At 36.1% G+C, this 26,408-nt stretch overlaps 1 protein-coding gene across 1 annotated transcript; it reads left to right on the forward strand.

The window, feature by feature from the left end:
• Positions 1–399: 399 nt before the first annotated feature.
• Positions 400–25,327, forward strand: LOC133515327 (proton-coupled amino acid transporter-like protein pathetic). Its single transcript, XM_061847789.1, has 6 exons — positions 400–966; positions 3,596–3,773; positions 10,622–10,979; positions 18,428–18,603; positions 19,628–19,800; positions 24,495–25,327. Exons 1-6 carry the CDS (start codon positions 699–701, stop codon positions 24,725–24,727), a joined length of 1,386 nt encoding a protein of 461 aa, XP_061703773.1. The 5' UTR covers positions 400–698; the 3' UTR covers positions 24,728–25,327.
• The last annotated feature ends 1,081 nt before the right edge of the window (positions 25,328–26,408 follow it).

Here is a 26,408-nt window from a genome sequence, read left to right on the forward strand (position 1 = left end):
TAAAATAATCTTTATTTATGTATTAAAAAGGGGATTTTTCATGATTTCACTAACGATCTAAGAATCAAATGTACGATTTGGACCTATCCTTTTTTTTAAGCTATTTAAGTTAATACTTTAGACGTCTGAATGTTATATACCTTAAACAGTTATTGCAGAAAATCTTTTCTGTTTCCAGTAGGTCTTTCCTTGTCTTCTCTTGCAAAATATAGAACGCTTAAAAGGGATGCAAGATAAAATTTGACAGAAGGATATTTTTTGATCCTGTCGAATTTGATTCAACTTCAATTTGGTCGCTAACGAGAGTATTTGTAGGAATGGGCGCTCAAAAATCAATTTTATTTGGTGATAACCATTATCTAATCAACATTTCTCCAAGCAGTCTACTAGCAGTACTAGCATTTTATTGACTGTGACGAGAGAAGTCAAGACGGACTGACGTTATCGGTTTTCGTCATAATTCATAATACGCACGCTCGTCCTCCAATTTGTACGGATGATCAAATGTTAATCAATTTAAATAAGTTACGCGGATAATAACTGCACAAAGTATTCAAACTCGATTAATTATATGCAAATTCATTCATTAAATCGATTGTTTAAATTGGTTCTTCATGCCGTGAAAATAACATCGTAGTGGTCGCGCAAAATATTCTAATGGAAATTAGCTATTAAAAAGTTTTTGAAACTTAATTATAATGAGTGATGAAAAACAACCGCTACTTACGGGGCCCAGTATTGCTCTTGAGCATGCAGAGGTGCAGAGGGAAGCCGTGGAGTTGTCCAGTGATGCAATTATACCGATCAAAGATGACAAACCGAAGTCTGACTACTGCCCGGCCTCGGAGAGGCACCTGGAGCACCCGACCTCCAATTTCGACACGATGATTCATTTGCTGAAAGGGAATATTGGCACCGGAATTCTGGCTATGCCTGATGCCTTCAAAAATGCGGGCTTATTGTTTGGTAAGTCTCTATTTACATTATATTTAAATTCTAGGCACAGGCCACCTCATAAACAATAAAAATTAAGTATAGGTTTTTGTTGTTAAGTTTTTGGTTGCAGTTTTGTTATGAAATATAAGTTTAGGAAAAATATTGTTTCCACTATAAATATCATTTATTAATTATGGCAGTAAATACAGTCCAACCGAAGTTTTGGTTTTGCATTGAGTTTTGGCAAGTTTCAGCATACAAATAATATTTTGGCTAAAGATTTGGTTTGGGCTGAAAGTAGAGCAAAACCGAACCTTTGGTTTCAGTAACGGCAAAAAATTTGGTTTCGGTTGGACACTAGTCTAGTAGTACTAACACCTTGTTTTGGAAATATTTGCCTCTATTTTCTTTTATTAATTAATTACTATCTCTCAAATATTCACTTCTCAAATTTTTTTTACCTGTTCCTGATGTAACTATCTAGGTATGAAATTGCTTTTATAAATAAATAATTATCATATATATTATACGCGTATAATTTTGTATTTAAACAAATCGACTAAACAACTGATTTATTAATTTAAATGTCAAATTCGCCATTAAAATTAATAAAAAGTAGGGAACATGGCCCACGACATACCCCAACGGAAAAAGCTGAAGGAGCCCTTTGCCAAGCGGACACTGAGTTAAGAGACATTGTCTAACTTAGAATAAAAGAGCTTAATAGATAATATATAGATAGGGGACATCATACACATATCAACATAGCCCCAAACTAAGCAAAGCTTGTACTGTGGGTACTAGGTAACAACATACATACTTAATTAAAACAAGCTTAACATTGCAACATATATTATGATATAAACAATTATATATGTAAGTATATGTCACAGTGAACTGGATAGCCAACCTATTTATCTATCCCTGAGACCCTGACTAGTTATTAAACCTACTCTCAATTTATCATTAATATTATCATCGGTGAACAAATAGCAAGCATGCTCACGTAATATAAATATTTACGCAGTTCATGTTACATTGTAAATTTACTCATATTTATTGACATAGTTCTATATTCACCGTTTTTTTTATTTATTTAGTATTATTTATTTTTTTATAATTCCAAGGAAACAAATACACACAGTTGTAAATTTTACTTATACTTATAATTTTTTGTATTTTCTTTTAAACGGCTTAAACAATTGTGTGTAATTATGAGTACACACAATTGTTTTTATTAGAGAATTTAAAGATTTCTGTAGTTTATAGATACCTAGACTTGCTATTAACGTTTGCCAAGGAGACTTTTTATCCCTGCAGCAAACACTTCATATTGATCCATTGTAGATAAAAGATAAGTACAGTACAACCACTTCTTGCCTCAATAATGTTTAGTTAGTTAGTTCAAAATTTACATATGTATCATTCATTCAATATGATAAGTGGGACCAATATTTTTTTAATATTAAGTACCTACTAGTTCATATTAAAAAAATAGTGGTTCCTTTGTCGCACACGACTTGACTTACGTTGCGATGTCTGCGTCAGTACAGACCGTAGTCTAAGGGCACTAAGGCCGCGGATTGGACGCAGGCGGCGCGCGGCGCGACAAGCGTCAAATCAAGGCCATTCATACATTGCACTCGACCAAATGTAAGAACGGCTTTGATTTGCCGCTCGCCGCGCCGCGCGCCGCTTGCGTCCTGTCCGCAGCCTAAATTAACCCGTGACGCGAGCCGCATAGCGAGACAGTCAAGGGGACACAAAAAACCGGCCATGTGCGAGTCGGACTCGCACAGGAAGGGTTTCGTACCGTTATCTATAAAAACGGTCACCCATCCAAGTACTGACCCCGCCCAACGTTGCTTAACTTCGGTGATTGGATGAGATGAGAACCTCGAGATTGGAAAGAAATATTTATATTATTCTGTTTTTAGTATTTGTTGTTATAGCGGCAACAGAAATACATAATCTGTAGAAATTTCAACTGGCTAACTAACACGGTTCATGATAAACAGCCTGGTGACAGACGGACGGACGGACGAACGGACAGCGGAGTCTCAGTAATAGGGTCCCGTTTGACCCTTTGGGTACAGAACCCTAAAAAGTACCTTTCATTAAGAAAACCCGTACATTTTCACCTCTATATTGCAAAGTTTGCACAAAAATATTTTTATTTTACAAAGAGTGGCGCAGCATACAAGAACCCTTATTTGAACTGAACCTTCATTTCCTTCTTCCTTTATTAGCAAAGTATGTAATCCTCTTCATAAGAACTTCCTTATTTCGATAAAGGAGCTTTAACTAGAGCAGTTCGCGTTGGCTAACCGTCGCAAAGTAAATAGTAGGTATTTATGTAAACCGTGTTTAAGACGTAAGGAGACGAAGTCACGTGACCGTTTCTCCATACAACCGTAGTCCCCATTTTCCTCTCTGGAAATTAACATTATAGATACAGTTTGGATTTTTTTAGTTTTCATAAATCTAGCTAGCAGCTATTTATATGATAAGCTATATCAGCAGTGTAGGTTGCTATACATCAAATTGTGTAAAAACGTTTTCCATAATGACATTATCTAGGGAGAAAAATAAGGGCGCCGTTTGTATGAAGAAGCTATCGTCCACTATCCTCTTAAGCTAACCAGAAACCCATTCACAGGCGTATTCGGCACGCTGTTCATGGGCGCGGTATGCACGCATTGCATGCACATGTTAGTGCGGTGCTCGCACGAGCTATGCATCAGGAACCAGCGGCCGGCTCTCAGCTTCTCCGAGGTTGTTGAAGACGCCTTCACGTCCGGGCCGGTGCCGTTGAGGCCGTACGCTAAGAAAATGAAGTAAGTTGACATACAGTACCGTATACGTATTGCGTACTCGTAGAGTGCCTCTCGCCGACACGTTCGGCAAAAAACCAACCCAATCGGAGAAGGGCGAGATGAGACGAGTAAGAGCGAGACAAGAACGGAGCAGTGTGAATGTGTACATACTCTACATACTCGTTCTCTGCCTGTCTCGGTGTCACTCGACGAGTAAGTGCAGCCGGCATTAAGGTTCTCTGTTTGAAATACAGTTAGCAAAAATAATTAATATTTCTGTAATATTGCCCAAATAATAAGGAGAACCCGGTTTACCTAGTTAAATAATTTACCCTGATTCTACATATTTATTAAACGATTCTATGCACTAGCGCTAACGATTCTATGCTATCGCACAGCACGCACGCTGAACATCTTCAGCCCTTCTCTCTAAATAGATGCATTGGCCATGGCCAGACCTGGACGCACAGCTGCAAGATTGAAGGGTTTCGGTATAATTGAGCAGCCCCTTGATAAGCTCAGCAGTAGCTCTTGGCAGTTTGATGAAAGTACGATGTTGATCTTTTTCGTCGTTATAGATCGTGTCATTCACGACGACGCGTGCCCTGACTCGCATTGTCATGTTATTAAAGGTTAAATTTGACAAATCTGCGCGTCATCGTGGATGACACGAACTGTACATGAAAAAAGTAGGTAAAGTTGGTAACAAAAAACATTATCGTAGTGCTATAGTAAAACCGCTCGCCCACTGCGGCGCACGGATACGCCATTCGTCATTCTCCGGTCTGGTCATCTGGCTGGCTAAATAAGGTCTAAAAAAACCTTATAAACTAGTGGCCCTGAGAGCTGTAGACCTCGCAAACTTTCATGGTGGAGCCATTTAAATAATTCCAAAAATGAATCTGATCACAAAATTTCACGAGAATCGGTTGAGAAATATTTACGTGTAGAGAAGAATGGCGGGACCGCCGAACTTATGAAAGCATTTCTGCCCAAGCTGAAACACTCTTGCTCGGTCAATTATTTCCTGGGGGCTTAAGTAAGATTTCAATATTTGATAGAAAACGCCAATCGAAACTTGAATAATGCAAAATACTCACGTGACTTTTCGTAGCATCTGTCATCCAGATACATTTTTACTTTTCGTTATCCATTTGTCGCTGTACGATTGTCATCTTGGCTAGGCCCCCAGTTTAGTTAATTTGCTTAACCGTTTAAATAGGTATAAGATAAATGATTAATTTAAATGTATTCTTATCAATAGGTACTACATTCCAGGGATCGGAAACCGGTATTTTTTGTATGGGAACGAAAACGGTATTTTTTCGTTCTTTGTTAATTATTTCATTTCTAATTGGGCAATCTCATAATACGAAGTCGTTATCCAAAAACACAACCGAGTCCTATATTTGGAGTATAAAATAAACCGAAATATATGTTTATTTCAAAGTTTTTCCAAAAAACCGGTTCCGATCCCTGCTACATTCATTATCTATTCCGTTCTGTAAAACTTCCACTTAGATTTCCGATTTGCTGTAGTATTTGTTAACGATTAATTTCTGACTTCCGCTATTATGGTTATCTGTAGAATTTTCCCAAGATGAATACATATAATATATTTACTCATTTAACTAAATGATTCGATTTAAAGTATTGACTAATTATTAAGTTTTTTAACACATTTTGTTATCCATTAAATTCAATCAATCAAATGAATAACAGTTTGTGGTTTCTCTGCAAAAAAATTGCAAAAAGAGATTAAAGGCAAATCGCAACAAACTGTAAAATATAACTTATTTTATAGTGTTTTAGGCCTATTTTATTGTGCACTTTGTGGATGTGTAATTGCACTTGACGATCCATTATTGTTTGAGTGCTGCGGAATATTGGAGCGCGACTGTGGTGAGTTCATTGGATCGGTATTAATGTGCGGAATGTTTCCTATCTCGAGATCTGACTCGAGTAGTTTAATAGTTTGCTATCTTGTTATTTATTTATCAGTTATTACAAATACGAGTAAAACTATTACTCAAATATTAGACGTTTTATTATAGAATATTGACGGAAGTAATTAGATGCCAAATTAACTTATTTAGGCCCGGTTAAAGCCAAAACATTAAACTGCATGTTATTAATTACTCGACTACGATGAAGGAAGGGATTATAATTTTAACAGTGTTGATAGTAGATTTTATGTAGGTACTAAGATCCCTTAACTGCCCTTTAGTGAACCTTATATGTATTTGAAGTAAGCTTTACGAATTGGCACTTGGTAGTTAATAGCTTGGGCAATGGTAGGAGGGTGTGTGGGTGGGTATATTAGTGTCATGTGCCCGCCATCGATTTTGATGGGTGTCACTCGATTCGTCAGTGATTCTGCTCCGTTGACGTGGGCTTTTTTCAACAACTCCTAAAATGGAAATGGTTCTGTACATGTGTGTGTGTGTGTAGTCAGGTTATAATGTTTCAGAATTTTTACTTGGTTTAAGAAATATCTTTGTAGATTGTCTAAGTGGCTCAAAAGGTTGCGTAGCAATGACCGACTTAAAGTTTATTGATAATAACAAAAGCATTTAAGCCAGTTTTGCCCATATCAAACCAGAAAAGTTGTTTACGAGGTCGCTGTCTGATATGATTTGGGTTTAAATTCATATGATATACCTATTATGTTTAATTACAGGCATTTGAATTCAATATATGTATAGCTATAGGCATAGAACAAATGATAACAAACTTCCAGACACGTATCAGTTACTATAACAGTGCGTTGTGAAATTTTCCACGTGAATATAGGTCGTGGTCTGCTTAACTTTTCCATTTAAATATGTTGTAGGTAGTGTACAAATAGTGACAAACTAATCTACTATGCTAATTAACACAATGATCGTCTCAATTATTGTACCTATCTAATGACACTGTAGGAGATGACAACATTGTTGCCAGGCCTACCTGACAACAACTCCTAAAATCAGGATCAGTCAGGTTGGTTATCAGGATTTGACCTATCAAATCCTGATAACCAACTGTCAAAACTCATTTGGGAATTTTGCGGCCAAAAGAATCTGGAATTTCCTGGATTCAACGGGCATTCGTAATGAACTTTAAAGGGCCGTCACAATATATCACTGCTTGGTCGACGTGGCACTTAAGGGTTCAATAATAATAAATGCTCCTTATGCTCCCCATTCGTAAGTAAATGTATAACAACTACAAACAAAAGTGAATGTACAACATCTATAACAACGCACTATGTTGCGGAAATTTTCCAAAATTTTTGAATATCTCGGAACTTTCAAGAAAATTTTACAAGAAATAAAGAGAGATTCTACTTTGGAAATGGAACATTTTGTTCCCCTTAAAAATATGAGATTGTGAAGTTTCCGAAATTTCGCAATTTTAGAATACTACCTTCGCACAATTTACGCATGTTCATACGGTTCTAAGTGGCCCAGATGATTGTAGCTCTTTTAGTTTACCAAAAACCGGCCGTGCAACTCGTGGGCTCGTGAGTAACTAATGGAAAATCAACAACTGTGTTTACATCTGACTATTTCTCTGTCTTTGACAATAACGTTCAGATTCATTAAACATTAAAATTGGTGTCAGCATGTCTGGTCCCGCACCATTTAAGCCAAATGTACACTAAAACTGATAAAAGCAATCTGTTTACAATTACAATATCGGCTACTAGGGCACTATCGTTTTACCCATTAATAAAGATTCCACGCTATCTGGGCCGAGCCGCGAGTTCAAATGCCAAGCGGAAGTTCTAATGGAAGATTTAATTATTTGATTTTAGAATTATTATAATATCAAGAGATTTGGTCGCGTGCAGCGACATCTTGTAGAATGTACGCGTATTTAATCTGTCCGAATCCTTACTTTTCCTACCATTCTAACATCAACATAAAACCAACTGCTTTTGACGACCTGTTTGGCCTACTGGGTAGTGACCCTGCCTATGAAGCCGATGGTTCCGGGTTCAAATCCTGGTAAGGGCATTTATTTGTGTGATGATGATGAGCACCAATATTTGTTCCTGAGTCATGGGTGTTTTCTATATATTTAAGTATTGATAAATAATTGATATTGACGATAATTATGATGATTATTAAATATTATATATATCTTTGTCTAAGTACCCACACCACAAGCCTTATTGAGCTTACTGTAGGACTTGGTCAATTTGCATAATAAAGTTAAAATACTTTTGTTTGTGTCACGTTTAGGCCTCATAATTATCATCTGTGATATGATAAACTGTAGGTATATGATCCAATACCATTAAAAAAACAGGCCTAACATTTTTTTAATAGTATTTTTTTTAATATTGCATGATGATATATTTTAAGATCGCAAGTGAAAAAAAGCTTTATTAAAACGGGAGCTAAGCAAATTGCTATGTCTATAAAATAATTATTTAACATTCCCCAATCCCCAATGTGTGCCGTGAATGACAAAGTGAACCGTCCTACCGTCCCACGCTTCATTCGTGCAACGCCGACGTCAAAGTACTTATTAAGAATTTAATATATTTCAGTCACGTTCGTCCTTTACCCCCGACACACAATACGCCCCCTATATACAGATAGGACCACAGTATGCGTATGGAAGCAGTACTGTAGGACATATAAGCACTTAATCGAGTTGACCTGATGTAAAATCTAAGGTCTAAATCAACCCAATTGTAGTTGCAGGAAAAAATATAAAAAAAGGAAGGGATGAACAATCGACCCATGCAGGAAAAATCGGTTAAGAGGTCGAAAAATCGATTGCAAAGGGTGTAGCAGGATAGCCTAGGAAAAATTGCCCCCAGCGATTTTGGGCCGAAACTGTAATCAAACGATGCCTTTTGGGCAGGTTATACTCTGCACAAAGTTTCATCCCTCTGTTACCCCCTGGGGGTGAAAAAAACCCGATTAACCCCAAAACTGTTTTAATTATTTTTTCCTAAACTATGAAAGTGACGAATTTCAAATTTCGTACAAATATTAATAAGACTAAAAGCTATGTGCTAAAAAAATATTAACCCCCTAACCATTGAAATTCTTGTAAAAAAAAACAAAAATAAAAAAGAATCAACCTGTATATCAAGTTTGGCTCATAGTACCACACCATTTTTTTTTTCAAAAATGAACCAGTTTATATTCTACATGATACAAAAGTTTCATGGACCTACTCCAGAAGGAACATTGCGAAATTAATATGTATTCGCTCTTTGGTGCGTACTACTCATTGAACTCCCACTAAAAGCCTTGCATTATTAATAAACAATGGCTTGCGATCGGACCGCTGCTCGTGCCCGATTTGAAAAAGGTGGGGATAAAGAACTGGGGTGGGGAGAAAGCTATGAAACTTTTGTATCATGTAGAATATAAACTGGTTCATTTTTGAAAAAAAAAATGGTGTGGTACCATGAGCCAAACTTGATATACAGGTTGATTCTTTTTTATTTTTGTTTTTTTTACAAGAATTTCAATGGTTAGGGGGTTAATATTTTTTTAGCACATAGCTTTTAGTCTTATTAATATTTGTACGAAATTTGAAATTCGTCACTTTCATAGTTTAGGAAAAAATAATTAAAACAGTTTTGGGGTTAATCGGGTGTTTTTCACCCCCAGGGGGTAACAGAGGGATGAAACTTTGTGCAGAGTATAACCTCCCCAAAAGGCATCGTTTGATTACAGTTTCGGTCCAAAATCGCTGGGGGCAATTTTTCCTAGGCTATCCTGCTACACCCTTTACGGAGTAAACCTAATAAATAAAGTCTTTTAAAAAATTCATTTGGTAGCCGCATGTTTGTGAACTATAGGTATTCGTTCTAAAATTTAATGATGCTGCTTGAGCTTTGAACACGACTTCTAAAGCAGATTCCATACTGAGCAAGTCTGTGGTTGGTCTAAATCTGACTAAATTCTGAGATGCGCCACAAGTGTGTAGTTAAGTGCTTATGCAACTGTCGTATGTCGCGTCGCCAGCGGTTCATCGAAGTATCCAAATAAAATGGAGTCTACATTTACATCACGTTCACGTGACAATCAGTCGTGTCGTGTATAGTTTCGGAAGAAATAGGCGCTATGCACCACTTTGTGCACCTGCTCGTTGTTTACGAATATTATACCAAAACAGTTGAGCTACTGGTTTAAGTTTACACTGTGAAGTAATGGGGGTGTTTCGCCCCTCGACCTTGCAGACTCCATTACTCGATGCAACCATGATGTCACCATTATATGAGTATGGTGACTATTAACAGCTTACATTGCAGTCGGCACATGTTATATTAATTTCGTTATATAGTATGGACGTTATATAGTATCTATTACCTACTGCAGATATTAAACTGATGATATTTAGAGCATGGCAATACGAGGTCTGTTAAAATTTGTACAGCAATTTACATGAGCTGGAACTAAATTATTGCAATATGTACCTTGTGATATAATAGGAAGCCGCCTTTTTAACTCCTTTTGTTGAAGTTTCCCCATATAATACCTATTAGGTACAAATTTTCATGAAACAAGTCTCAGGTCTTATAAATCTACTGTAATAGGGTATACGAGAATAAAAGAAGTCTAAAGGAACCCTAATTGTTTCGCAATGTCTGTTTGTATCGCGACTGTTAATAAGTCTGGGTCCGATATAAGATATTCTGTGTTAACTAGCTCGTCAACTGTAATAAGTTATATAATTCCTAGTCAAACAAAAGATACTATTTTGTCAATCAAAAAATACTTTTGGTATAAAGAAGTAATAGAAATCTTGGCCATTGATTAACCGTAAAAGTAGCAGGACTGGTATACATAAATAGCAGGACTACTAAAAAGTACAATTTGCATAACACCATCCAAATAACATCTCCATTGTTCCAGAAACGTGATCAACGTGTTCCTCGTCATAACGCAACTCGGATTCTGCTGCGTCTACTTCCTATTCGTCGCCACCAACTTACAAGACACACTTCGCTTCTTCCACATCAACTTAAGCGTTCACAGCTATCTTGTCCTCCTCTTTCCACCTATAGTAGCCCTTGCTATGGTGAAAAACCTGAAGTATTTGACCCCAGTATCGCTGATAGCGTCTATAATGACCGCTTGGGGGCTGATGATAACGTTCTACTACATATTGCAAGACTTGCCGAGGACGAATTCTGTGAAATCGTTCGCGAGCTGGCATCAGCTGCCGCTGTATTTCGGGACTGCTATTTATGCGTTTGAGGGGATTGGGGTGGTGAGTATTAATTGCCAGTTATTTGTTATGTGTACTAACCGAATGGACGTTCAAGCAGGGCGTGCAGCGCATGTCCATGTTTTAAACAAATGTGGACGTTGAGAGCAAAATACAAAATACTTCGAAGCTTGACGCCACGCTGCTCGCCCCGCTTAACGCTCCGCTGGACGCTCGCCACAGAACGGCCCCTAATTACGGTTTATGGCTTATTCACTCATAGGTATTGAAAATAAAAACTTTTGCTGAATATCAACTGAGGCAGCTGCAAGTACACGTGTAAACTTGTCAGATATGGAACGTCTACAATGGAAATGCATCGAATCCTTCTGTCCGCTTGTACTTCTAGAATGGATTTATATTTATTATAAGCTTTGCTTAAATTATAAGATTATAACTTCCCGTTAAGTCTACTTATATAATCAATCTGTGGTAAATATTTGGCAGTCTGATGAAGCAGGTTCTATAAACGACCCACCGTCGGTTAGTGCATCCTTCCGCCCACAGTAACGCGAACCGGGGTATTAAATATCATTGAATTATTCAACTGCGTAACAAAGAAACTACTGAACGCGGTTAGCTTAGTTTGTAGTGGCCTTGTCTACGAACCTAGTAGACCAAGGCGAATCAAGTTAAATATTACAAAAAAACTCACGGCTGATATGTAGTTCGTTTGATTAGGCGGTTATCTGTCACCTCATCATCATCAGTATACAGAATCTGTGTGATAACCGCCCTGTCCTATTTATTCTCGAAACGGGTCTATATTATTATTTCAGAGTTATGATTCTGTTTTTAGTTTAGGACCTTATAGACCAATAGTGGGACCGGATTTTTGCCCTATAAGTTTCGATAATTCTAAAGAGTGAAAAGTGATGTTTATCTGGTATGGGACATATTTTTAAGCATATTTGTAATATATGAAGAAAATTTAGAACGAGCGTTAGATATAAATAAGGTATTTATGTATTTTTATTGATGAATTTTGAATATTGAATTAAAGTACAAAATTTAAGCATCGTCTTTTATAATATGTATGAGGCTTTATGCTATCAAATTTTTAGAAAAAAAATCAACGTGCTACTTTGTCAAACTCAAATCAGCTTATTATTTTTTCAATATTGAATTAAAGTTTGAAAAATCCACAATATCATATCTAAATTCTTAAGTTAATAGGCAAGGCAAAAAATTAGAAGAATAGGATATGTGCTTTACAATTAATATGCGTTTTTTGTCCTGTAAGATCTAATATTGAATTAAAGTCCGTAGAGATAAGTCTATTACTATAAAATAATATATGCAGCCATTTTATGGAAAGGTAGAAATATCTGTGTGTAGCTTGCATTGTAATAGTAAAATCAACTTAAAAAGGCGCGAAATTCATAACCACGCCGCGCTGGTCCGTCAACATGTCGGCTCGGCGCGCGGGAGCCTATCGTAGCCGACCTAGTGAGCGATAGATACCTCGCCCCGCCCGCGCCCCCCGCTCAGCTTCGCAAGCGCTGTTTGTCTTTTCTTTCAAATCATTCATTTGTTTGTTTATCGTGCACATAAATTAGATGCGGACATTACATGAATTTAATTATAGAATAAAAGTTATTATGACTTCAAAATGAGTGAAAAATGTTTGATATGTGTACTGTACTGTACTGACTTAGTAACAGAGAAAAAACGAGGAATTGAGCAGTTAATAACTGCGAGCAAATAATCTTTCTTGGTGATGGGAAAGTTAAATATTTCTACGGGAAGGAGGAACTAGGTTTCCATAAAAAGTGTAGATTATACATTGAGTCGAAGGCTATACCGGCGTACAAAAGACTAATGGAGGTGGCATCAGAGGGCTTACCGCGAACCACGTTCGACGTGTTGCCTCCCTGTCATATTTACGTACGAATTTACAAGTGCGACAGAGAGGTAACACGTCGAACGTGGTTCGCGATAGGCCCTCAAATGTACAGCCAAGTGACGATGATGATTACATTTTCAAAACTTTTGTCTTTTGTTACCATTGTGTTAGCCGCCTGTACTTACTTTCAACATATATTAGTAGTTTATGTTACTGCTACATAATAAAATGCATTAAAATACACGAGTGTGGGCTTAGGAAACGAACGAAGTGAGTTTCTTAAAAAGATCACACGAGTGTTTTAATGCCTAATTATCTTATACCTTTAAACGAGCAATTCTTGTATATATATATTTCCGGGATCTCGGAAACGGCTCTAACGATTTTGCTGAAATTTGGTATATGGGGGTTTTTGGGGGTAAACAATCGATCTAGATTAGTCTCATGTTTGGGAAAACGCGTGTTTTCGAGTTTTCATGCGTTTTTCTTTCGACGCAGAATATGGTCGCTAATTTCGTGTTTCCGGCCACTGTCCGTCTGGTCCAGCGGGTTAAGACGCGGACTGCTAAACGAGTGTTACGGGTTCGAATCTCGCCTGGTGACTAACTTTTGTTTTTTTTTATATGTTCAATTTTATATATAATTTTTTAATTTTTATTGTTTTAGCCAAGTTTAATTTAGTAAAAGAATGTAGTTAAGATTATCACCTATACACCACCATATTACAATAAATAGTTAGTTATATTATAACCGAGCAAAGCTCTGCTTGTTTGCCACCGACGTAGTATAAAAATAAATTAAAAAAAACACACACAATTAAAATATTTCATACGACATGTGCTAATTATTTGTCTCAGTGTAAACAAAAATATATCATAATTATGATATCAATTTTCAAATTCAAAATGGCGGACATGTTTTATAACTTATTTTAAGAAATTATGAGTAGTTTAAGACTTTAAAAAGCAAGAAATTGTTTCTTGCTTCTGTTTGTATATGTATCATGTAGTATTTGATGTTTTCATTATTTTTGAAAGTCCTCAGGGTGCCGATTACGAAAATGACATCCATTATGGAACCCAAGATGGCGGACATTCATTTTTCTTAAAAATCGGTATGGGTGTCATCTCCGAGGTTCTTCGAGGTTCCGATTACGAAAATGACGTCCATTTTGCAATCCAAGATGATGAACATTATTTTTTTCTTAAAAATCGATATGGGTGTCATCTCCGAGGTTCCTCGGGGATCCGATTACGAAAATGACGTTCATTTTGAAATCCAAGATGGCGGAAATTGTTTTTTCTTAAGTCGATATGGGTGTCATATCCGAGGTTCCTCAGGATTCCGATTACGAAAATGACGTCTATTTTGAAATCCAAGATGGCGGACATTAATTTTTCTTAAAAATCGATATGGGTGTCATCTCCGAGGTTCCTCGGGGATCCGATTACGAAAATGACGTTCATTTTGAAATCAAAGATGGCGGAAATTATTTTTTCTTAAAAGTCGATATGGGTGTCATATCCGAGGTTCCTCAGGATTCCGATTACGAAAATGACGTCTATTTTGAAATCCAAGATGGCGGACATTATTTTTTCTTAAAAATCGATATGGGTGTCATCTCCGAGGTTCCTCGGGGTTCCAATTACAAAAATGACGTCAATTTTGGCGGTTCTTGTTGGTGCAGATTTCAAAAATAGAGACCATTTTAGAATTAAAGGTGGTTGATATCACGGCTACACACATCGACACCCATTTCAAAAAGTAGCGTCCGCCATATTTATTTTCAAAATAGATGCCATTTTTGAAATCCACACCCCTAAAAACCCAGAAAACAACACCCATGACGACTTTTTCAAAAAAGTGACGTCCGCCATCTTTATTTCCAAAATGGACGTCATTTGTAAAATTAGTACACATACATCATACAACATGAAAACTAAAAACATTTCCATCCTCTTTTGGGCAGTTGTGTAAGTCTGTGATAACCCTAGGTAGGTACGGAGACCTTGAGCGGTGTCGGCATTTACGCAAACATCAAAGGCGTCGGCCCACTGTTACTTTTTACACTGTGCTTTTAGTGTGTAAACGAAAACGTCACATGATATATCAAAAGAAAAGTTATTTTATCTTATACCTTTAAACGAGCAATTCTTGTATATATATATAATTATATTTCTGTGATCTCGGAAACGGCTCTAACGATTTCGCTGAAATTTGGTATATAGGGGTTTTGGGGGGTATACAATCTATCTAGATTAGTCTTATGTTTGGGAAAACGCGTGTTTTCGAGTTTTCGTGCGTTTTTCTTTCGACGCAGAATATGGTCACTAATTTCGTGTTGCCGGCCACTGTCCGTCTAGTCCAGCGGGTTAAGACGCAGACTGCTAAACGAGTGTTACGGGTTCGAATCTCGCCCGGTGACTAACTTTTGTTTTTTTTATATGTTCAAGTTTATATATAATTTTTTAATTTTTATTGTTTTACACAAGTTTAATTTAGTAAAAAAAAATGACCTATGTAATAAGAGAAATCGACGATAGATGGCGTTACTCTGTGACAAGTGCTGTAAGGTTAAAATCGATTGTAAATAATAATAATTGTCAGTTCACATTTTACTTTTTAAGTTTATGTACATTATCACCACCATATTACAATAAATAGTTATAACCGAGCAAAGCTCGGTCGCCCAGGTACTATATTACTAACTGTACTAGGTTGCCTTTTTAACAAGTTGGTCCAGTCCATGGTTGCCTACATTTTATATAAAAATCGGTTATCGGTTCTAGGCGACCATTAACTGGACCAACTTTTTTAATACGGCAACTTTCAAATAAGCTTTCATTTGATATATCATACGATGAAATAACAAACAAAAAAAACTATCCGTACGCAATCTTACAAGGCAACCTACTTGAAATGTATCACTGTGAATTTTGTCTTACATTTATTTCTTATCAGAAATAAATAACATGAGGGTGCACATACCTTATAACGTATCTCTATATAACTATCGGTTATCAATATTAGCATTAGCGGTTAACAACAACATTCCCCTTAAAACAAATAACTATCGCGAGGAAAATACCAAGTCCAAACATCTGAAAAAAATCGGGAAAGAAAAGCTGCAACTGGCTTTTAAAATGGTACAAGGAAGGGTGGTCATCTGTATGAGAATGTGTTTTTTTTGTCTCTATTTGACCCAATGGTTGACTGGTAGAGAATGCCTTTTGGCATTAAGTCCGCCATTTGTGTTTTTTTTTTGTTTGTGCAATAAAGTTTAAATAAATAAATAATATTCATGTAACGCGATAACGAATTCTACGTGAACGAAACCGCGGGCAATACCTATTATAGTAACAACAAAATAACAATTTTCTATTGATATTAATTTAAAACACGCTTTAGGATTTTTTTTGATGGACCGTAGACGCAGTCAAGGGCACCCCGCTCCCCACTACCGTTGTTCGCTGCCTCCTGCCACAGCGCGCGGCGCGCGCAAACTTGCCGTGCGTTTGAAACGTAACGTATTTATATAAGCAAGGAATGCATACATATCAGTAATGAGTGTCGCCGTGATTTTATATTTCTAAATTTTTGTTTAGTAACTGAGATCATTGTTGATGATCGATTATTGTTAACTCTACAAACTTTAATTCAATATTAGCTATACTGCTTAACCTGAAATCAATATCTAGACAAGCACATTGTCTACATGTCTAACTTTTTACTAGAATACTAAGTTGATCGATAATATCGTAATTTTGCAATATCAGCAACTCTAATTCTATATTTACAAAATAATTCGTGTTTTTACGTTTACCAGAAAGCAGCTGTTCCAGATTTCTAAAAACTGAAAATTGTACATAAATTGAAGTGTTATTCGATATGCTAAAGTTTTCTGTAACTTTAATTCTATATTTACTTAGTTATTAGCAAAAATTAAAATATTTAAATATAACCGAAAGCTCAACCTTAAAATTTCTAACTTTTTACCAAAGTATTATTTAACATACTCCCAATGACATATCAAAAAAGAAAAAACTTTAATATTATCGAAACCCATTTTTGTTCAACCGCTGGTCTATTAATGTTGTTAGGTTTGTTTATAGGTTTACTCTATGTATAAGAACGTAATAAAACTAAGCAGCAAGAAATTGACGAATACCTATAGATACCTAAACATTTTTAATCTACCTGTAGCTTCTTAGGTTACATTTTCGGGAAACAAAACTGTGTTCAAGTTTGTTTCGTTCGCCTAAATATTATTTCCTTATCTTGAAATGGACTGATTTCTACATCTTATGTTATGAATGAAATGTTATGAATAAAGGTATAACCAGTGTTATTAAAAAGGCTTTGTTAAGAGAGCATTAACACTGATATAGTAATTATGTCTTATAATAAACTTTTTATTATTATCTACGTCATATTCAAGATAGTTTTTTTTTTTAATGATGAGACAAGTACCGAAGGTGAAGTTAATATCATTTTAGTTATTCTACGGGTCAAAGTTGGTTTTTACCAAAATAAAATAAAATAAAATAGGTGACGCTGTGCTACTTTATTGATAGTATAATTTGTATGCCAGCAGAACAACAGCATGGCTTGCCTCATCACCATGGTGAGCCAGGCCTCTTTTCTGCTACAACACATGCCTCCATTATGTCATCTTTAGGTAGTTAAATCTCCATGCTTTTATTTGGTACTTTTTTTTTTGTTATTATCTGATATCAATGCCATGTATGTTGTGGGTATGAATAAAGACATTGTCTAAGTATTTATATTAGCCCCGTCCGCGACTTTGTCCGCACAGAAGTCGTTCAAAACTTTCATCTCTGTAGAATTTCAACAAATTATTTTTGGAGCTCTACAAAAATACAATGCGCATGTTACTCCTCTGGAGTTGCAGGCGTACATAGGCGTCTGCTTGAAGCGGAGGCTGCTTATCATCAGGCGGGCCGTATGCTAGTTTGCCAGCGACGGAGTAAATATAATTTAAATTACCGTCACCGGTTTAGGTTGTACGCAGTCTGTCAATATAACGCGACTGTTTTAAATTATGTCCTGCATAATAACTCTGAAAACACATCAAATTACTTTATTAAAGATTGTAATGTGTTTGTGTAAGCTGAAGACGCCGCTGCCGTTTCAAATCCGGCCTCCGCCACTGGAGGACTTGGTCACTTCCTATTTCAGTTTATAATATGCAAATATTATTATTAGCTGACATTCCTACCTTGACATACACACTATACAGAGACAAGGGCCTTAATTAGTTCAATTATAAATAAATAAATATTATAGGACATTATTACACAAATTGACTAAGTCCCACAGTAAGCTCAATAAGGCTTGTGTTGAGGGTACTTAGACAACGATATATATAATATATAAATATTTATAAATACATAGAAAACACCCATGACTCAGGAACAAATATCCATGCTCATCACACGAATAAATGCTCTTACCAGGATTTGAACCCGGGACCATCAGCTTCGTAGGCAGGGTCACTACCCACTAGGCCAAACCGGTCGTCAAATTCAGCAGAACGTTGTTGAAACAAACGCCTACAAATGCCAGTTCTCCTACATTTTCCCAGGTTCTACCGCTCGAGAACAACATGAAGACGCCCGAAGACTTCGGCGGTTGGAACGGCGTCCTCAATACCGGCATGGTGATAGTCGCTGCCCTGTATACTGCTATTGGCTTCTTTGGCTACCTGAAGTATGGAGAACACGTGCTTGGAAGCATCACGCTCAACTTGCCAAACGACTTGTAAGTTTATGCCAATGTAATAAGTTATATATTGCAGCAACTAATGTGAGTCACTGCTATAGGCTTCTTCGGGTATCTGAATGATGTAGAACACGTGCTTGGAAGCATCACGCTCAACTTGCCAAACGACTTGTAAGTTTATCTGAATGTAATAAGGTATATATTGCATCAACATAAGTGATAGTGCCTACCCCGTATACGTTGGCTTTTTCGGGTAACTAAAGCAACATGTGCTGTGCTTGGCAGCATCACACTCAACCTGCCCAACGATTTGTAAGTTATTTATATTTACCCCTTGGTCAAGAGTTGTGTTCGCGTTTGTAATGTATTAAAAAAAGCCTTACCTCGCAATAACCTATAAGATGAAATGACAGCTAATCTGATAGGAAAAATGGTTGCCATTACCATTTTACCATAAAAAAAATGGGTTATATAAGTTTAACACGGATGAACCAATTTTATCGCAATTGTTATGTAACGTAGATGCAATCGACTGGGCTAAGATAATGAGTTGTCATTGAAGTGACATTGTCGTGATTGTCTGCATTATTTTTTGTGCATTTGCACCCAAAGAGCATTACTGAAACCAGTGAAATTTATATTATTTGAGACTAGCTTCTGCCACCGACATCATCCACGTAGCATGTTTATAACACTCTCCACTCCCATCTCCCTCTTATGGGACGATTTTTGATAGGAAACGAATGTTGCCAAGCCACTCAATGTGTATGACTTGCTGTTCAAACTGTATAAGGCCACGTCAGCTAATCAAAACTAGAATAATCTTTAGCGTGCTGACTGACTGTTTAAAAATAGCTGAGGATAAACATTGTCGCAATACTGAATGGAAGACTGCGGGATTTAGCTACGACAAAGCGTTTGACACGACCACATACCACCTATTTACATGATAAGGGTCGATCGAATGTGATGTCGTTGATTATTTCAGCGTGAATATTTGAGTATACATATACAGATAAATGAGTGTGTTTTCCGATTCAAATATAACAATTTTTTATTCCAGTTTAGCACAAAGCGTCCGCGCAGTGATGGCGGCGTCCATATTCCTTTCCTACGGGCTGCAGTTCTACGTGCCCATGGGCATCGTGTGGCCCGTCGTCAAATCGCGACTGACATCCGAAAATGCACTAAAACACGGCGAATCCGTCACGAGACTCGTATTGATCACGATCACTTGTAAGTACTTGGTATTGTTTTTCTCTCGCTACTTATTTAAGGCAGCTCATCTCTGAATTTTGACCGCCAAAGACGTCATCTGACGCGCGTTGCTACAGCCATCATCAACCTTATATAGATAAAAACTTTATTTCAAAACATTATTGTGACAAAAAAATAATTAAATTATAAATAAATCAAAACTAAAACTTAGATCTACTATGTATACTAAACTAATTACTAACTAGGTACAAGTTTTGTTTTCTCACGACTGTGCAGTCGAAAAAAGGCGCCGACTCAGCATTTCTGCCGCAGCGCTGGTATTCTGTCGGGACCAAGCAGTGCGCGCCTTCGTGCATTCTGACGATGTTCACGGTGAGGCGCCGCTCACGATAGGCGTGAAGTTCAAAGGGTTAACTGGCAATCCGTAAAACTTATACAAAGCCGTTCGTTAAATCACGACTCACATCTGAGTGGGCTCAAGACGCTCAATTTAAGCACGGCGAATCGTCACCAGACACGTTTTGATCACTATAATTTTTGAGTAGACTCTACTCTCCCTCCTCTTTTAAGGTAGCGCATTTCTAACTAAAAACTGTAGTAACTGACTGAAAAAAAAAGTCTCGGTAAACGAAGCAGATAGGGAAATTTAGACTTCTCAACAAGTACCAAAAAATTGCAATGTATCTAAATAAGGGATTTAATAAATAATAAAGTATACAGGGTTACCCGTAATAAACGTCAATAGATAAAACGTCTTACTATTAAAATCATATAAAAAAAGTGATTATGATATCATTTCACCTATAGCGGGATATCTTATTTTTATAAAAAAATTGCCTCTGATTTGGTCCGATCTTTCAAATAATAACGAGCACGAAAATACTAGTCACTTTATACATTATCGTTACTCTGTATACAAAACAAGATAAGCTTGCGTCTTATTAAACGCGATTTATTGAAGCATCCTGTCAACTTATAACGGGATACGTTAATTGACTGGCGAATAATTAATAGGTACCAGCGGAAAATACTGCTTATCAATATTTATTGACAAGCCGTCTGGATCGGGTCTGGATCGGTCAGTATTGACCAGTTTTGGGGTCAAAGATCGAACAAATGAATTCACACGATATAAATTCAGTACAGTCACGTCTGAAAACATCGACACGATCGAAGTGCCATAAATATGTATACACGACTTTATGGCCCATATATTAGGGTAGTGTATACATATTTTTGGCACTTTGTGCGTATCGATATTTTCAGACGTAACCGTTTACAAATGACCACAATAGACCAACTCACTTTGTAAGGTCTGAAAATGGTGAAGTATGTGAATAATAATTGATGCCATAAAGGAGCATCCATACCGCAGTTACTTTTTGTAGAACAACCTGTTGCCAAAGAGTATTGATTGTAATAGAGAGGTAAAGTCTAAGAAAAAAACGTGCCCCTTAGTTTGACATCCAAAACAGATGGAGCTGTACAGCGCCATCTCGTTTACCTGTCAAATTCAAAGCACGAAATTGTCTTAGATTTTACTCATCTTACTCAATCAATGTATCTTTGGTGTTGCTCCACAAAGTTAACTGCGGTGTGGATGCACCTTTGACTTACCAAACGCGGTTGAACCTTAAAGCGACCCAAAAAGATGGGTGTTAAATAAACATGACATAAACATAATTATTTAAAAACACGTATTGTAAATTAATTTTCACTTATAAAATACACAAATTAATTTAGCAACTTAATACAGTTTTCTTTAAAGAATTTTGTAGTACAGTGATGGTTCTTATCTAAATATAAGTCATTAGACCGTCCTGTTATAATGTTGTCGAAGTTTTATTAATTAATCATTCATTTATTTTCATAACACACGGAACATGGGTGTTACATTGAAATAGTACTGCAAAACAGTTTCTTTTTGAAACTATCTTTGGTTTCTACTTGTAACTTCGTAGAATGTGGAATTCTTTTATCGCACTCTCTTTCCCATTATAATTCCATGAAGGAATTGTTTCTGTGATAAAAAGTATTATTGTCCTATCCGCTCAATCTACTGATATGATATGACGAGCCGTGGGGAAAAAAATCCTTATTTGCTAAATTTCCACATGGAATTTTTCGGGAACTTCTCATATATCATATATGGAAATTTAAATTTTACATCTACAAGATGAAAGTTGCCTTTGTTTCCTGTAAAATTTTCTGAGATTTCCGATAATTTTTCCAACATTTTGGAAACATGTAACTCAATCTACGAGTATACTTAATTTTGGCAAAGTTTAATCTATACTTAACGCTTTTTCTAATATTGGTAGAACCGGTAGGCCTTAGGAAGTTAAGATTACACTTATAACGTATGCGGAGTAAAATCTGAACAAAGTTTTGAACATGTAAATGAAAAAAAAAACTAAGTATATCTAACTGCCAATTTATTTATGTGTCAATAAGGTAAGTTTCATGGGCATTGGATTCTAGAAGAGTGTTCTCCTTAATTGACCATAATTTCAAGAGAAACTGTGTCGCGAAACTGTATGTAATTTCTCCAGTACTATTTCCCTCTGGCCGAAAGCGAAGATAGTGGAATTTTGCGACCTTTTTCTTTGCAAAAACTACAGCTAGAAAGTATGGTTCAGGGAAACATTCCATTTCCAACATTAGCTAGTTTTTTGGGAGACATCGATTAAAGAAAATGAAGGCCCGCTGATTCACAAAATCTTTGAGAGGACACGAGAACATCAAATATGGCAGTAAAACTGTTTAAAAATATCTTGAAGATATGGGCATCGGTAAACGTTCAAGAAAAGTCTCCACCGTCTCCGAAAATAAAATAAAAACTCAGAAAATGCGGGTACATCATTTGATAAAAAATGTAAATAACAGCCATTTTAGTATTATGGGACTTATGAGGGACTAATCTTATGTCACATAACATAAAATGGAAATTCATGGCAGCGTAACGATTATTTTTAGAATACCAATAGTCCAACGGACGAGAATGTGAAATACGAATATTCCTAAAAAAAATTTCCTACGGAAGATAAAATTGTAAATAAAAAAAATTGCCAACATTTGTATTTTCGACACCGATAGCTACATCATTCCGCATACGTTATAGGTACTAAATTAGACAGTGAACATTATGGATTCGTAATATTTGTTTAATAAAATCATTAGATCAAGTCATTAGAGTATCAATACATAAAGTTCAATTGCCGATTACCGAGTGGAAGATTTCGACCACCGTGCGTTGCAAACAAATACATTTAAGAGTAATGCACTCTTGATGATTTATGCAAGTAATTTCTAACTTTAATACAATGATGTAGGGTCTATTTTTGATAAATTAAGTATGCCCATTGTAATGTACCTGAGACTCAGGAAGCAGTTTATTAGATTATTAATTAAAGGGACGTTTATGTTTACAATAATAACAAATTACAAAAAATGACTTATTATGATTGACACCTCTTAGTGAACAATTCTGATCATTTCATTTTTTTCATTTCATGTCTTTATTTATAAAATAGTACATTTTACACGTCAAGAAACTAATTACACTTCAATATTATAGCGTATTAAGAAATTAATATTTTGAAATTCTAATTACACTTCAATATTATAGCGTATTAAGAAATTAATATTTTGAAATTAAGTTTATGATCCAATATTTAATTTGGTTTCATTTAAAGTGTTTGTTCTGGGTCGGCAACCGTTATCGACGAATTCATCGATATTATAACATGCTAAATTTGTTACTAATATTATTAGTTTGTTTGCAAACAAACTATTGAATTGTTTGCAAATAAACGATCAATGTAAGTGTCAAATGATATTAGCTAGTTATTTTTGCTTCGTGGTGTTGCTTTGTATGCGTGTTAGCATACAGTAGACTTTGGGACGTACATGTAAATAATTTATTTATGAATAATATTCAATTTAATTCCGTTAGCGCTACAACCCTTTGTGGGTCGTGGGCTTTATGAATAATATATTAGGGCTTTATCTGATCCGTAAGAGGTAGATGCTCGAAATTCTTACATTTGTATTTTTACTGGCGCTAGACATTAAATAAAATTAAAAAATAGTGGCTCCTTCGTGTTGCTACTTACGTTTTTGTTTTATCTCTATACCAGTAAACATGCAACCATTAATATTTCAAGTACTATTAGGAGTATATAAATTATAAACTGAAATAAACCTTCCTACCAACCGTAAAAAATGCATATACTTGAAAAAATTCGACTTATGCCGCCATGACTCCGGTGGCCGAATGGTCCAGGCACCTGCCGCGATAGCAGAGGACGTTGGTTCGTTTCCTGCCTGGGGCACTGGAGGCCTTGGTCAGTTTTTCATAGTATATGACATTTATTTTAGTTTATATAGAATTTTATCAGATATTGTCAGATTTTATCTTTTTTGAGAGAAGTGTCAGTCATATAGACCGTTTTTCGAAATCAGAAATGTACAGATGTAAAGTGAACAATCCTTTGTCGTCGTATTTTCTTGGGAACGTTCGCATCTGTCAACCTCAGTACTTTTTGTACTGAAACTGACTGAAATAGCATAACGCGTCCAAGCGTTGCCGTGAAAAGACGATGGTAAAGGATTATTCACCACAATTGTACTGAGAGCTTCTTTCGAGTATATAAGAGTGTGTGTATTCCGTCGCCGACTTTACATTTAGATTTTGTTGTCTTTCTTTACAGTCGTGGCCGCCGCCATTATCCCCAACTTGAGCGGTATCATTTCCCTAGTGGGCGCCGTCAGCAGCTCCGCGCTGGCGCTCATCTTCCCGCCCATCATCGAGATCATGACCTTCTGGCCCGACAACCTCGGCAAGCACAACTGGATGCTGTACAAGGACCTCCTGCTGATATTGTTTGGGTTGACCGGCTTCGTATTTGGCACGTATGCTAGCGTGAGCAATATTTTGCATTGAGGTGATAAAGATGGAAGGAAAGCTAAGTTTGATAGATAATGTATTTAACGTTTTTTGTGTCAAAGACGTGAAATGAGCAGTATTGCCTATTTGCTTCATGTCACTCGAATTATGTATATGCAGTAGATGTTATCTAATATCTATCTTCGCGGTAATTATTACTGTTTCTCAAAAGCTTGAACTTGTAATATGGTTCTAAGTTTTTAAATGATTAAATATATTGTAATAAAATTTTCATGAATGTGGCCATATCATAGAACAACTGGTTTGTAAAATGGCCCATGAAATACTGTCGAGGTTTTTAAATCACCAGGTATTATGGCGTCATTTCACGATTAGTACAATTTCAAGCTTTACACTCGGCAGCTGGACAACCTTTACTTGTTGCCGCGTCTAATTTGAACCTACGACTTTGACACAAAACGACAAGGCGGAATTATGAAGGAATTTTACCAAATAAGAATGCACATTAAGTGGTTGGTAAGCTTACTATAATCAGGGGGCTTTTTTGGTATTCGCTTCACGTAGCGTTCAATAGGTTCGTTTGACCTAAACCATTGAACACTGCCCTCTTAAACAATTTTTTTCGAGCTTGGCATAGTTAACGCCTGTTATATGGTCTCCTTACCAAACCACTGACGATTTGGATCACCAAAGATTTTGATAAACGTTTATTTATTTTCCCGATCATGACAATAATTGTATGTAGCAAGATTTTAGATCTGTTTTTCGTTTTTATATTATTATATAGCTGTTAAATGAATTATTTTTAAATGAATCGTGACTTATTGATAAAAAAGTATTATATTTTAAATTCAAATTATGAGATGTTATTAAAGAGTAATTGTTAAAAGTGTCGTTCTTAGAGAAAAGGGACTTTACTCAGTGGACGCTAACATCTTTAAGGTGTCACGCTTGTAGGGTTATTCCTGCTATAGTCTGTATCTTTAGGTATTTAAAAGAATGTAAACAAACCACAATTATGTATTTTATTGGGAAGGAAAATTCTGCAAGTCAATAATTTAACTCGAAGTGCCAAAACATACAGAAGTTTTACTACGACATATTATTAATCAACGTTACAATGAAGCTGCTATAATCGTGCTATTTTGTTAATAAGAACATATCAGGATGATTTGATTAATCAATTGTAATTTAGAGCAAATATTACAAAATATTTGCTTTTCACCCTAGTAAAGAACCTAAAACGAAATCGAATATTAAACCATTTGAGGGTAGATGAAAACATTACACGATTAAATGAAATAGTCTAAAGCCAGAACGATGAAGGAACAGATCCAGGCAGTTTTGTATTTGGTTGGTTAACTGATAAATGTTTCAGGTACCCGAAAATGTAGAAACACATTGTTTACATTTATTTATTTAACTACCTAAAGATACAGACTATATGTACCACCAAGTTGTAACTACATATTGGGAACTTTTTTCCTTCCTTTCACCAGTGGCAACTACTGGGAAAAAATCCCACTAGTTACCACCAAACCGAACCAAACTGAGTTGGTGGTAACTACTGGGTTTTTTTCAGTAGTTATCACTGGTAAAACGTAGCATTATTTTTTCCCAGTAGTTACCACTTAAATTTTGTTAGAGTTTAATACTGTTTTTATTAACAGTATAAATTGTATTGTAGAAATATAGAGTAGGTACTTTAATAAATAAT

This window comes from Cydia pomonella, chromosome 2 (genome assembly GCF_033807575.1).
Source record: "Cydia pomonella isolate Wapato2018A chromosome 2, ilCydPomo1, whole genome shotgun sequence".
NCBI classification, from domain to species: Eukaryota; Metazoa; Arthropoda; class Insecta; order Lepidoptera; family Tortricidae; genus Cydia; species Cydia pomonella.

Coding starts and splice junctions, on each gene's coding strand:
- LOC133515327 (XM_061847789.1), top strand. CDS start 699: ATGAGTGATGAAAAACAACCGCTACTTACGGGGCCCAGTATTGCTCTT. Junction 967..3,595: donor AAATGCGGGCTTATTGTTTG/GTAAGTCTCTAT, acceptor ACCCATTCACAG/GCGTATTCGGCACGCTGTTC. Junction 19,801..24,494: donor CGTATTGATCACGATCACTT/GTAAGTACTTGG, acceptor CTTTCTTTACAG/TCGTGGCCGCCGCCATTATC.